The 15,517-nt window shown below is 34.4% G+C and overlaps 1 protein-coding gene across 2 annotated transcripts; it reads right to left on the minus strand.

The window, feature by feature from the left end:
* Positions 1-6,980: 6,980 nt before the first annotated feature.
* Positions 6,981-15,434, minus strand: LOC128238868 (uncharacterized). 2 transcript variants are annotated; one of them, XM_052955163.1, is made up of 3 exons: positions 15,042-15,434; positions 13,720-14,172; positions 6,981-8,258 (listed from the first exon to the last, which is right to left on the minus strand). In XM_052955163.1, the coding sequence occupies exons 1-3, from the start codon at positions 15,340-15,342 to the stop codon at positions 8,011-8,013; spliced, it is 1,002 nt and encodes a 333-aa protein (XP_052811123.1). In that variant the 5' UTR covers positions 15,343-15,434; the 3' UTR covers positions 6,981-8,010. The 2 variants fall into 2 exon arrangements, with proteins under 2 accessions (XP_052811123.1, XP_052811122.1); XM_052955162.1 differs by lacking the exon at positions 6,981-8,258 and adding an exon at positions 9,044-10,924.
* Positions 15,435-15,517: the final 83 nt, after the last annotated feature.

Genomic DNA, 15,517 nt, shown 5'->3' on the forward strand with positions numbered 1-15,517 from the left:
AAATGCCAAACTTCATAGATATTCAGTATTTTGTAGCCCTGAGACAGGGACATTTTCACCTCATCTGTAACCCAAGTACCCAGGAAAGCTCTTTCAGCATCAGTGTGCTGACATGGCGACTGCTGGCATTGGTCTGTGCATGATCTGCATAGGCTGAAGAGCAGTTTTCCATTCGACTTCATGGGTAAAACAGGCAGGTAGAGTCCTCGTGGAGGTACAATTTTACACTTGATGAGACCCTCGTATTGGGTCATGTTTTCGAAATTTTCGGTGACAATTTCGGGATGCCCTAGAGGTATTTTCCCAGTTTTGTTAACATATGGATACAACGATGTAACGTCATAATAGTTTATTTCTTGGTCCTTTGACACTTCTTCGTATAATTTAAATCCTTCTGTTCTCCCTCTGTAAAACGCATCTCTCGGCTCCAAAGGGGTCACTTTATTTACAGATTTGATAAATTCTTACAACCCTGGAACAGCTTGTATTTCCTTTTTAAAATCGCATTCCCACATCGACACGTACGTATATCCCAGGGACTCTATATACTGTTGTTTATCCAGTGTTCCTGCATACAAATCGCCCATACTCATGTCAATGACAGGATTTACTTTTGTTGTTTCATACCATCTGGGTAGTAGTACTTAATGTCCGGCAACTTTGAATAGATGTTGAAAATGGCCCTTTGCTAATTCTGCTATACCAAATGCTTTAGGCATGTCCGCTAAAGCCATCGGAATGAAATTTAATAAATCTATACAACTTTGTTTTCGGTTGAAGTTGCATCTCCCCTAATCAACAACTGTTGGTTATTTGACAGATTTACTTGAACCTACAAATATTTGGAACAACTCCATATTTCTATGCGGAGTGTCAGGTATTTTCTTTAAAGTATGGTGTATGTATTGCATGAAACGTTACAGCAAAACCTTTTCCAAAACAACAGATAATACATAATCAGACACACAGAGTCAAATGCAGACACCAATACAAACACCTTGTTTACTGCAAATCACACACAGAGTGATGAAATGCATGTCAATCACACCGCATTGTCGCACTGTTCCAAAATATAGTTTTTACTCACTCACAATGGAATCACAATGCAATTTTGTTATTTTACCTTGTACAAACTTTCATCATATTAATACGTATTGTATTCGCCTTCTGACGACAAAATGCACATTTCTGTTTTAAACAACTCTCTTAACGGCTTGCCGTTCCAAAAAAGTATGTACATTATAAATCGTATGGGTCGACCCTAAAGCTTTGCACACATTTTATTTCTTATAGTTATTGGAGATGTGTTGTGTAAGAAGCCATATACGGTAATTTATTCGAATTTGGCATCGGACTATTTCTTTCCAATCGATAAACATAAAAAGCATCGTGATTATACCAGGAAGCATTATGGTGTAGATTGCTATTTATTTGCTGGTGCGTAAGATTGATCTCTACTGTGCTATTTGAGTACCTAAATCAGAACACTTTCGGCACTATTTGTGAAATAATTTTATTTAAGACTTGCACCAAAACTACAAAATTTTCCATCAGCATACTAGGAACTCGACTATACATAATATATATATATATATATACATATCCATATATACATATTCATACGCAGCCAGTAATTATGTTAATATACAAACGACTGTAAAAGAATGCTTAACAGTTAAATATCGATATGTTGGGGGGGGGGGGGGTTCTATTAGAATTCAAAAGAAATTGGTGAGCTGTATTGATAGAATGCAAGGAAATTGAAATTTTCAAAAATATTCATTTTGATACTTAAATGCTACCAACTGACTTATGTACACTATTTTGAATTGCGCTCCAGTTGGAAAAGGTCGACGTCATTTATTCAATGGTATATGACGTTAAATTTGTCGGCCATTTCTTTAATCTGATGTATATAGCCGATTGTTATTCGAAGGTATAACTCATCTGTTATCAAATAATTTTCTGAATATTATAAATACTTATTAGAATGTAAATATATAGAGAGATAGCATTTGTTGTTTGTGTTTGAGAATTTGCAAGCTTTCCTTTCTGCGTTTATACAGAACACAAGAAAAAATGAATGGCGTATATTTCCTTATATTTAAAGATGCACTATGATACTTCAAAATAAGATTTACTAAAATAAATACAATTGTTTTAAAATACCAAAAAAGGATGAATTAAGTTAAAAATAATAGTACTTATGAAGGATACCGTTTTTTATTTTAAAGAAAGGTGCAGAAAACATCGTAATTCTACCTTATGAGAAGATAGAAGATCACAGTAAATCTTTAGTATTCATCAATCATTTAGTATTTGTGCGATATCAGCTATTAAATTCACGGTTACAAACTTGTTATCAATAACTAATAATTTTCCTAAATGCATTATTTAGTAAGAAGTTGAAGGTTTATTGCTCAACATTTATGTTTGTTATACAGGTGTATGTATTGATTTTGAGTAAGGGTGTCACTTAAGTGTTATCAATATGACGCACATAAAGTTAATGAAATGAAATTAAATTATTAACCGAACACTGCGCGCTTGTGTGGACGGCACACTCTAGCTTTAAATCTCATATAAGTTTTTCCAAACAAATATATTTTTTACATAATTGATAAACTGTTATTGGTCTAATATAGCTTAACGTTCATATTGTTTTGAGACAAAATAAACGGGTTGTTATCAACTTCCAATTCCAAAAAGAAACAAAAGAGAAAACTTTTCACTTCAGAATAACCAACGTTACTTCGTAATTCATCACCATTAAAGAATCAAACTATCACGCTGAGACTCTTTCATATGTATATTGTTCATTTAAATGAACATGTGCATGGACATTTGAAAAACTCTTGCAATGTTAGAGTACTGTAGGTTGTTTGTATCTCGTGTATCATTTCAAGCTTATTTCAATTCACATTGGAACGAGCTTTTCTCGTTAAAAAATATTTCAGGACATATACACTACATAATATTACACAGTTTCTGGTTTTTCTATAAAATGAAAAAAGCTACATTCAATGACATTCCAATATGCGCGGTTTAACTTGTTTCCAAAATGATTTTCGATTCGTGCACTCATTAGAAATGACTATAAATTATGTCATTTTTTTTTTTGTTTTACATAAAGCAGTCGAATGAGTTGATGTCAATACGAATTCGAAGGAAACTAGATAACAGATCATTTGGTGTATGCTTGAAAACGTACATCGAAACCTTGCATAGTTTTCTTGCGTTTCTTGTTGTTTCGTTTGCATTTGATCCTTAAACCTTAAACTGGATCTAACGCTCCTGGGCCTGTCCATGCAATGTCCATGGTTTCATTTGAATATATTCAATATTATATTCGTTGTGATTACAATTACATAAACACATGACATGTAAATATTAGGTAGAGTTATTGCGAGAGGGCATTTCACATATAGAATATATCAAATGACATGAAATAAATTTATAAAACATTTATGCTTTGCATTTGTATATACTTCAGAAAAACGTTATTTAAAGACATGTTTGCAGTAAATGTTTATTGTTTTAAACCTGATTACCAATGTTAATGGTTGCTTTTAGTGTTTCAAGCTTCTTTTCCTTTAATTGAAATCATTTCACGTATTTGCCTGTCACAAATCAGAGGACAGAAAAATATATTAATCTCTTATATATTCATGTCAGTGTTATTCTTATTGTAGATATTTCAAAGTAATACATCTGATAAATGTTTGCAAAACTCAGACATAAACTAACTATCGATTAAGAGTTAGCCTAAAGATAAATAGCCCATCCTGGAATAGTTTCATTCGAAGCTCTACTGCCATTTTCTACGAAAACAGCATCGGATGTATATGGACGGTGTAAAATGTTCGAAATCGGTACACTTTAACTACGCTGTAAGTAAATCGCTTGTTAGATTTTATTTAGCAGTTAAACTTGATGACTTAAATCTTTGGAATCTTAATTATGTTTTGTAATAATACACTTCACTGGCAATCAATTTAAACTTAGATCTTCAAAACATAGGTTAAAACACTACGTATAATTAGTAATATAATTCAAATTTTACGAACTGCTTCTCCTGATGAACCGGCAAACATTTGAGTTGTTTTTCGTTGAAAATGGCCGACGAGCTCCAAATGGGAATATTTTTAGGTACTTAGGCATTTAGTTACAACGTACCTCAACGCATACAACATATGTTTAAGCATGTCGTAACTAATAATCGTCATCGTCAGCTAACCAACAAATCGAAAAAGCCTTTCGAAATCTGAGCACGGTATATAATATAAAACAATTTAGTGTTTAAAGTATCATAATCCTGAACAAATATCTGTTTCTAGATTGTCCCTCTTCATTTGGCGACACCTATACCCGGCGAGTAAGCCAGATCATGTGGACGGATATCATTATCCTAGATATAAGCCCAACGCCCCTGGATAATTGCTTCAACCAGTGTAGCGCTAGTCCCTCTTGTACTGGGGTCAGTTGAAGAGAGTCCACGCAACGATGCAGGCTGAAACAGGAAGTTCCGTCCTCCTACTATATTGAGCCGTCCGCCTGGGAGTGGTACACCCGAAACTGTGAATAATAGGTTCATAGACTTTGTCACACGGGTGTATTCATGTGTATCGTCATCTATATATTGCATTTTAGGCTATTGTGTCGCACTCATATTGAGAAAGATTTTATATAAAAATAAAATTATCTATATTAGATAGTTGTGCATACTGAATATTTGTAAATTTTGTATATTGTTTAACATGTATATTGGTCGTTACGGTCTAATTAAGACAATTGAAGGAACAAGACTAAAGTGCGTTTAAGATCTTTTGGAATATTATAATACATTTACACATCGGAATATTCATCGGAATCGAAAAATGGAAATAGACGTCATTATGGTACAATATAAATTTGGTGACCAAATATGGAAAATATGGGGTTATAATAAAAATGCCTTTGCCTTCATATATGTCTATGCGTTTCATTTGTACGAGATGTTACAGGAATTTAATATTAGGAGAGAAATGTGAGAAAATCCAATAACTTATTGATGTTTTACAAGACTAGGGTTTGAATAGCGGAAATATTAGAAATACATCCTAATGAGTATGTATTTTGAGCTTTAAAGACTATGATTCTGTATGAATGGATATAGAACAGATTAACCATTTGGTACAGTAGCTCACGTTATGGCTCTATAGAATAAAGGACCCTTTCCGGACACTGGAGGAACGTTCAAAACGGAAAGGACCTGCAAAATGTGCCTTATTCATTTCACTTTTTGGTTATAATAATTATAAAAAACACATCCTTTATGAAATTTTCTAAATTGTCAACAGTATTAGTTCAATTTTCTGTAGAAGTGTATATTTTAGTCAACTGGAATTGCACCTGCTTACGCCTCAGTCCAAACACACCTTCGTTGGCTGACTGGCCGGTCCTTATAATGTCATATGGCCCTCAGTGGTGTGTTATATTTCTCAAAATACATCATAACTTGTCACCACTATTGTGTTATTCTCTAATAATTGTCTTTTGGGTCGTGTGCACAACAAAAACTGTTATGTAATGTTTTGTTTTGTTATAATCATCAAGTACACTTTATAAATAAATTCCGTATTATCTAAATAGACTAGATAGACATCACATACCATTAGGCCTCAATTGCATTTGTTTGAAATGCGTTTGTTTTGCATTATGCTGTTAGAATTAAGAATTGTTTTGCAGTTTAGTTTATAGCTACTTCTACGTTGGGTTGTAACGGCTTCAAACGTAGTCTTACAAATTAAAACAATACCTTCCAGTCTAAGTTATCCGATTTGGTTGGCATAATTGCTTACACAACATTCGTGATTAGTGAGCTTCCGATCGAAGTAGTTAGGCCTATCACTCATCAATACATAGACTGGATGGATCCGTGTAATTACGAAAATATACCGTTTTCACGGCGATTGTCAGATTGGTGTTCAAGCTGTGGAAATATCCCTTTTTCATACAGGAGGTTCCGGCCAGGACGGAAAATCATACATGTTCCTTTTCCTCCCTTCCCCAACCAACCGGTTCCCGACAACTCCCAGCTGGCTGTCGGGAGCTGACCATGGTGATGAGATGGCCTTTGCTGCAGTTTCAGCCTTGGATTAATCAGTTGGAATTAGACCTATCGAGTAATATGATGAGATACTGGTGCCATAACTGGGTAAGACCATGACATGTGTTGATAATGGTGTAGCTTATATAAGTTGACACGAAATTAATCCATATCCTTATATGTACTAGCGCAGCTGGCATAACTGCACAACAACTGCCAGGATCCTTTATTCTGGCCGGAGTACACACTTTTAAAACAAGAGTGCATGTCCGTTGACAAGACCATGGACAATGACTCGGTGAAACCATACTTTTATGCAGATACGGTCGAGTTCTGGACGAAGGTGTATCCAACTACCATAAAGGCACAAGAAGGTGACCTAACTTGTTCTTCCACCGACGGTCCAGTTAACGGTGTTGGGACCAGAACCGGACACGCGATGTTTGCTCTTATCTTGTTGTTTGTTTATTGTCTGTATAAGAAACTCTTGAAAAAAGGAAGACTTAAGACTATATTACGGAACCTTAACAGTATTACATTGTTCGTTACTGTCTGAGAATAATCTAAATCAAACAGAGACTATTTTTTTCACACTTTGGATGTTTATTGTGATATTAAAATAGCTTTATTCTATAATGTATTCAATATCACAATATATGAAAGTGATTAAGCGCAATGTTTCACCCCCGTATACAACATCATTTTCGTATTACGTTGTAATGTAATATTCTTTAATAATAGACATTAACAGGTCCAGGGGGAAGGTCGGTCCAGCCTTATAGCATTGCCCAAGCGAACTGTATATGTCAATAAAGCAGTCAAGTTTTGATTATATTTTATACACACCGCTATCCTGTCATTAAATCGATATCGCATCTAGCCTCTCTAAGACTTTTTATATTTGATTGATCATTATATTCAAAATACATACTGATATATTGATTACGTTAATACACCAATGTCACAAACAACTAAACTCAAAAAACAATGCTCTCAAAAATACCAGTATTAAAGTTACACTCAATATATATTCCAGTGCTTATCATGTTTAGTGCTTGAATCTACTGCAGGTAATTTGATACTCAGAAATTGTCGTTCGAAAAATCGCAAAAATAGCTTTATCATGCTGCCTTAGCTCCCGGTGATTTAAATGGCAAGGTACAGTCTATAATGTGTAGTTTGAGTGATTGTTAGTACATATAAAAATCGCTCAGTTGGTAGTGCTTCTAGATAATAATCCACTGGTCACCTAAATTTCGCAATCCTTTTGCACAGGTAAAATGCTATTTTATAAAACCATTTGCATTAGAATGAACTGTTAGAATAGTCGGTCCTATACGGATTCACTGCAAATAGACATATTCTGGTATTTGTGCAAATATGCATATACAAACTAGTTTCCAAAAGGTATCTAGACTAATATGACCTCTGTTTCAAAAGAAAACATTTATAACGTATTTGCATACTTTTGAGAACGCAACAACTAACAGGTTGTTCTTCCTTTGAAAATAAATCAACATTGAAAAACTATTACTAGCAATATTTTGTTGTGTTTCTTTTAAATATTATATAAATAAATAGTAAATAAATAATCACATGTACTTAAGAAAGGAACTAATAAAACACCATAACTGTCTGCCTTTAGAAGCGGAACTTTTCGTCAAACATGTGTTCCCTCGATCTAATAAATGACATTGTGAAGACAATTCAACGATAATGTACACTCATATAGGAACAAATAATAAACTATAAAATACAGAGACAAGCCTAATTCACAAAATGTTAATATTGAACTTGTTTAAAGACACCAGTGTAAAGGCCTATCAAACCGAAACAAACAACCTCTAGAAAACAGAAAAAACTAATACAGTATCAACACTTTTAGCATAATCATCGATAGCTTTTTTATTAAACACCAAGTGTTAAAAACAGTTTCGAGTGTACCAATCCCAAACAGTAGAGTCCATGTAGTATGAGTCTGATACTTCCTGTTTCAGTTTACACCTTTGGCCGGATGCGTTCCAGTTCACGCCCATACATGCGGGGTCTGAGCTGCATTGGTCAAAACAGTTATCCAGTGTTGTAGGGAGTATGTCGAGCAAAATGATGTTAGTCCACATGATCTTGTCTGCTCGTCGTGTATAGGTGTTGCCAAAGGACGAGGGACAGTCTAGTATAATAGAAAAAAACATTCTTTAATACCCTTGCAATACAACATTGCGTAAATCCGGAAAGAAGGGCGCATAGTCCGGTGACGAAGCCAGATGGAGGCATTTCAAACTGACGACAACGTATCGTACCAAAGATCTCATACAAACGATTTATCCCTTTTCCGTACCTGTCGGTACCACAAAACAAGAAACATACATCTACCCACCACGAACCGCCTTCGAGAGAAGAAAGTACTGGAAATGGACGACCGGGAAGTTAGAAGTGTATGATGAAGCGAATCGAAAAATGGTTGTTAAGTACAAACTATTTTCATGGTTTAAATTACTGTATGGGAGGATTTTGGTAAATTCTCATTTTCAAAATGTAGAAAAAAGGCATATTTACGTTTGAGTGCATCAATATAAGATTCCGACAATGAATAACAATCACGGTAAACACAGTTGAACAGTGTTCCTATCTTTTCCAGTATCGTTTTACGACTTAATGTTGAAGTCTCACATAGGTTAAACATTTCTATCACATTGAAACCTTTGAATACGCTTAAGATGTTACCAATCACAATGTTGGGGATGGAAATGGAAGGATAGGCAACGACAACCTAAGTGAGAAAATCCGCGACGGGCTTAAAAATGTTTACATGAGGGATCCACATCAGCGATGAAATTACAATGCCATATAATTGTATACAAATGATTAAATAATATAATCGAAATAAACATTGAAAAGAAAGAGCAAACAAACCAACTACTTCAAAAATTAAATGTTAAATGTCACACATATATTACATCATTAACATTTCTTTGTAAGGCAAAATCATTTTAAGCGAAGAAAAAACGAGTTGAAATTGTGCGATCTAGAAAGAAAAAGCAAACACGTTTTCACATTTGAAAAAAAGACTCAAGGCAGATTGTATTCAGAATGAAAACTCATTTCAACGATTGACTGGGTAATCTTTCCGATATTTTAAAGATCATCAACTTCTTAAAGTAAATAACAATTCATGATAAACAAATTCTAAATCCTTAAGTTAAGCATAGCTTTCCGGTGATATCTCTTCTTTTGTTTCATACACACTGATCAATGACTGTAATTGTACTAACAAACAATATAAATGAACCGTATCAAGAAAATTAAACGGAAATTGTTTCGCTTAACAAATTCGCGAAGCTCATTTTGGCACAGTATGAGAAGGTCAATATTGCATTTGCTCCAATTGCATAAATTCTAGTAATTGAATTTCTTTGTTATTGTGTTTTTCATTCGTTATGGAAGGAAACTAGAATGTCATTTGAAATGGCATTCATCACAGGCTTATTATTGATCGATGCTACACAATTTCATTTGTGCAGTAACAATCTTTGCAGGCATGTTTGCTGGTAGCATGGCTTTGCCTTATGCATTATTATAAAGAAATATGGTCTGCCAATTATTAATTCATTTACAATCTGTAACCAACAGATTATTTCGATTATATTTCAGTCGGATTTTAAACAAAATTTGGCGGTCATTTTCTGCTAACCATTTATTCCAAATAATGTATGCCACAATTATATGGGAACATTTTGTATTTTGTTTATCCAATATTGATATTACATCATTGTTGAACCCATATTCTTATGATTACGACATGCAAGAATTTAGATCTTATGAGTTTCCTTAGTAACAAAGATGGTATTGCATATAAACGGCATTAACTTGCTTGCATTAACATAATTGGATGTATACTTATTTGCTCCTGCACCTACAACTCGAACTATTGTACTTATTGATAAGCGCTACAGCAAGAATGTATAATTTCAATGACGAAGCCTCTGGGTAAAGTTACTGTTATGTGATTTGTTGAATAAAGAGCAACGTTTAAACATTTCCGTATGTTTAGGTGAATAGCGATGTACTTTATAAACACGATATTTAAAGCACGGTTAGGCAACTCTCTCTTTTTACCATTCCGACACAAGAGTTAATATACTTAGTATTAGGAAAATAACTTAACAGAATGATTCACATTTTGAAACACAAGGTGTTTGCATTTGGACTCTAGGGTCAACGATAATAAGGTTATACAATATTTACAAGGTCTTTGTTAAATGTTTGACTACCGGGATGGTCCCTATAGTTTTCATTGATTTATTTTAGTTTCCTTTAAGCTCGAATACTTGCTGTTTTAAAGAAAGGAACGCCATAACTAAGACAATTCAACGATTATGTGCACTCACGCGGGAACCAATAATACACTTGAAAATACAGAGACAAGCCTATTCCACATAATGTTAACATTGATCTTGTTTAAAGACACCAGGGTCAAGGCCTATCAGCCCGAGACAAACAATGTCTCAAGAAAACAGATAAACTATTACAGTATCAACACTATTAGTATTATCATTGAAAGCATATATTTATTATTAAACACCAAGTGTTAAAAACAGTTTCGAGTGTACCAATCCCAGTCAGTGGAATCAATGAAGTAGGAGTTTGATATTTCCTGTTTCAGTGCACACCATTGGCCGGACGCCTTCCAGTTCACGCCCATACAAGTGAGATCTGAGCTGCATTGGTCAAAACAGTTTTCCAGTGTTGTAGGGAGTATGTCGAGGATAATGACGTTAGTCCACATGATCTTGTCCGCTCGTCGAGTATAGGTGTTGCCATAAGCCGAGGGACAGTCTAGTATAAGAGAAAAACATTGTTTTATACCTTAGCAATACAACATTGTGTAAATCCGTCAAGGAGAAGAGCGCATAGTCCTATGACGAGGCTAAATAGAGGCTTTTCAAACCAATTACAACGTATCGTACGCAGGATCTTATTCACACGATTGATCCATTTGTATGTACCCGTTTGTACCACAAAACAAGAACCATACATTTACCCACCACGAACCGCCTTCGAGAGAAGAAATTATGGGAAATGGACGACCGGGAAGTTAGAAGTGTATGATGAAGCTCATCGAAAACTGGTTGTAAATTAAAGCATATTGTTAAAAAATGTAAGTTCGTGGAAACTATTTTCATTGTTGAAATTATTACATGGCATCGATAAGGTAAATACAAACGCGAGTGCTCATTTTCAATTTTTAAAACAAAAATGGTATATTAACGTATGAAAGCATCAACAGTAGATTCCGACCACGTATAAAAAACACGGAAGACACAGTTGAAGACTGTTCCTATCTTCTTCTTTTTTATCGTTTTATGACTAAATGTTGAGTTCTCACATAGGGTAAACACTTTTTTTCACATAGAGTCCGTTGAATACGCTTAAGATGGTACCCATCACAAAGGTGGGAGGTATGGGAAACTGGGTGCGAAAATCCGGGACAGGCTTGAAAAACGTTGACATGAAGAATCAAAATCAGCGACGCGGTAACAACGCCAAATAATTGTAAATAATAAGCAAATAATTTAATCGAAATAAACATAGGAAAAACACACACAAACAAACTAACTAGTTAAGTAAGTAAATATTAAATGCCATACATCTAGAACATCCTTAAAATTTCTTTTTAATGCAAAATCATTTAAGCGAAAAAAAGATTCAAAATTGTGAGATCTAGAAAGAAAAGCAAACACGTTTTCACTTCAAAAAAAAACTCAATGCAGATTATATTCAGAATGAATACATGAGTTAGTATGGCAGTAGTAATGGACCTATTTTAATATTTTCTCCAAAATTTACTGATGAGTTTGTGTTTAGTAGTAAACGCCTACATAACGCTGATTATGTAGATAATTGCGTTTTAATTTACAATAATTTCCTATTAATCTTCATTATGCTCCCCAAAGGGAGTAAATAGAGTTTTCGCTTTGTCCGTTCGTCCGTCCGTCTATCCATCCTTCCGACCGCCCGTCACAACTTTATCGGAGATTAACTAAACAACCACTGATATAATTGAAATAAAACTTGGTATATAGATTGATGACAATAAGAGGAAGTGCAGTGTGCATACGAGCCAAAATCATATCATGTACTGTGAAATCATTAATGTTCGTGGGCATGAAATTTCGTGGTTTGCCGAAAAAAAATACAATTTCGTGGGTACTTGAATTCGTGGATTTTCATTTTTGAAAAAATAATAATCGAAGATGCGATCGTCCTAGATCGTCTGCATAATATCCACGCGCTGGCCCGTGATTTCCGTCTTCTACGTCATTGGTTTATGACACTCGCTAATGTGGTACGACATGCCAATTAGTGCATATACCCATGTCACTTATCGATTTAATTGGGAATAAAGGTAATAAAAGAAGATGTACCCTGATCATAAATGCAGCGGAAGCCATTGAATGCCAATTAAGAATTTTGTAAATTGTGAAAACACCGAAAAGGTGCGTATATTGTCACGTTCGGTGCATAGTAACCTTCAATGTACTAGTAATCGATTAATTATTTCATTAAATAAAAAAAATCGAGTACAGACACTCATCACGCACATCTTGTAAACTTGGAGATTTTCATTAACAGCACACGTTTAAACACGTGCTTATAACTGTCATTTGCTGCATAAAACACATTTAATTGATTTGGTTCATTATTTGTTAAAGGCAGTTATAATATATTAACAGAATAATAATCGTAAGTTATACAGTGAGACAGGTTTTAACATTGTATACTGCGACCTCTGTAAATCATATACTAGAGTATGTAGGTAACAAGACAATTGAAAAAGTGAATAAAGGGTTTATATTTCGTGGGATCTTGAATTCGTGGATCACCCAACCCACGAAAACCACGAACATTAATGCCCCACGAACATTAATGATTTCACAGTATATTTATTCTCTCCTTTTTCTCATTTTTTTTCATAATCGATGCTTGTCTGGGTCCTATCTTGAAAAGTCCTGAAGAGATTCAAATGGAACTTGAAATATAGATAGATGACGAGGAGAGGGAGTGTAAAGCACAAAAAAAAACATTTACCAGTCCAACATTCCTCTTTTGGTATTTTCCCTTTACCTGTTTGGAAAATGGTTCTTGTCCAGGCCAATTCATGGAAATAGTTAAGGGATTAAAATAAAATTGAAGCATTTAAAGATAGCAATACAATACTCAAGAACCTGTATATTTTTCAGTTATCTCTCCCTTTCCTTAACTTTTTTTAACTTTCTTTATTTTTTCGATAGTGGGTGTTTGTCAAAGCCATCGCTTGGAAAGTATTAAAATTGTTGAAAAGAAACTTGAAATATTGATATATAGCAATAAGATGAAGTGCAGTACCGAATATTCCTACCTTGCATTTTTTTAGTTATCTTCCCTTAACCTGATATTATTCCATAGTGGGTGCTTGTTTAGGCCATATATTGTTATATAGACGGATGACAATGACGTCATAAAATGTTTAAAGATCCATATTTACGCAACGTTCCTCTTTTACTGATATTTGTGCTTTTATCAATTGCTATTTTTTTTTTAAATTTCATTAATTGAAATTTACTTTGAACTTTATTATATCATTAGTTTACCTGTCAAACACATGTCCGAAGACGGGTCGTAACGAAGCCAGTCTGTACACTGGCATGTATCGTCGATACAAGCCAAATTCGCATTTGCTTGACAATTAGCTGTTATCTCACATGGAGTAACGATTGATGTAGTTGTCGTGACCAAAGCTGTTGATGTAGACGCCGAAGGTATTGTTGTTATCAAAGCTGTTGATGTCGTCGATGTAGTGGGGGAGTAGGTTGTGCTGGTTGTTGTTGTTGTGGTGGTGTTAGGTGATGTCATAATGGTGGTCGGTGTGGTACTACTTCTGCTCGTGGGGGTGGATGTAGTTGTTGATGTATGGGTTGTTGTGGTGCTGGCTGTGATACTTGTTCTGGTTGTGGTGTTTGGTGTTGTTGTGGTGGACGGCGTTGTAATTGGTATGGTTCTCGTTGTGCTTGTGGTGGTGGTCATGGAGGAAGCTGTTGTCAAACCTGAAAAGGTATGTAAAGTAGCAGTATTATTCAAAATGAAAATATTTCAAATATATGTGAAACACCTTTTTAAAACATTTTTAACTGGCATATTTAAGCTAATTTTATATGAATGGATTAGATGGAGGAACAATCGGCTAAAAATTGATATTGAACTGCTGCATATAGCTATCTGTCAATTTATCATGCCGAAAATAAGAATTTAGGTGTCTGATAATATTTTTTTATCTTTTTTTTTGTATTTATATTTGCTGAGATATAAAAAAGTACTTAAAAACCTTATCTAATATATAATATTATTTGTTGAGCTTCGCCATATTTCTCAAGACCTCGACAGGAACATGTTAATCAAAAGTCTTTATCTACCAACCAAAGTCCCGCTAACTTACAAATTTCTGAACTTGTTGAAATAACACTGTGTATCATATGACAACTCGTGACAGATCCTATATGACCCTCGTATTTTATTAGTGAAACAATAGAGTTTCTAATTGTTAATGCAGCCTTTATTTTGAATCTTAAAATCAAAGAATAACAAAAGTCCTTATAAACGTACAGTTCAAATGACTGAAAACCTTCAGTAAAATATGTAAGTTTTTATTTTATTAAAATTATTTTTTCGAATTCTGACCCTTCAGTGCAAAGATTACTTTCGTTTCATTTGTTCATTTGAAAAATGTCATGAATAAGTTTTGCTTTTTCTGCTGCGCAATCAAATAATTACAATTTTTCAAAGTTCACTCCCCGTAGTTTCCGTTTAATAGTTCATTTTAATAAATCATCAGTAATAATATGGAAGAAATTCATAAACATGTAACTCCTCCATATAACGAAAGGGAGATATGTCAATGTTGTTATTGACGAAATACCTTTCAGTTGGTAATAATGTCCATTTCGGTTCAGGCAGCCGTTAGTATCCGAAAATATTGTTTCGAAAATGAAGCAGTCTCTTGAATCAAAATCATAAAAGAAACTTTTGCACATTTCTGAACGACCGCACTCTCTCGCACAAGACTGCATATTTCGTTTATTGACACAGTTATTAGATGATTGTGAGCAGAGAAATCCATCAAATGAGGGTTTCCTTTCAAAAACATGTTCGACAACGGTCATAAACACTGGTCTATAAAATCCGCATAACAATTGAAATACAATGAAAGAGTGTCTCATTTTCTCAATCTAATCTTTGCCGAGTTTGAAACAAGTCAGGCGTTTACATATTCCTGCACTTGTTGCAGTTTACAGAAAATATAGATGAGCTTCCCTTCAGGATAACCTGCCTTAATTGGAAGCAATTAGTGCTTTCAGATATTCTCCGTTCGATACAAGATGCATTCGATGGGCG

The sequence above is a fragment of the Mya arenaria genome, chromosome 6 (genome assembly GCF_026914265.1).
Source record: "Mya arenaria isolate MELC-2E11 chromosome 6, ASM2691426v1".
Classification (NCBI taxonomy): Eukaryota; Metazoa; Mollusca; class Bivalvia; order Myida; family Myidae; genus Mya; species Mya arenaria.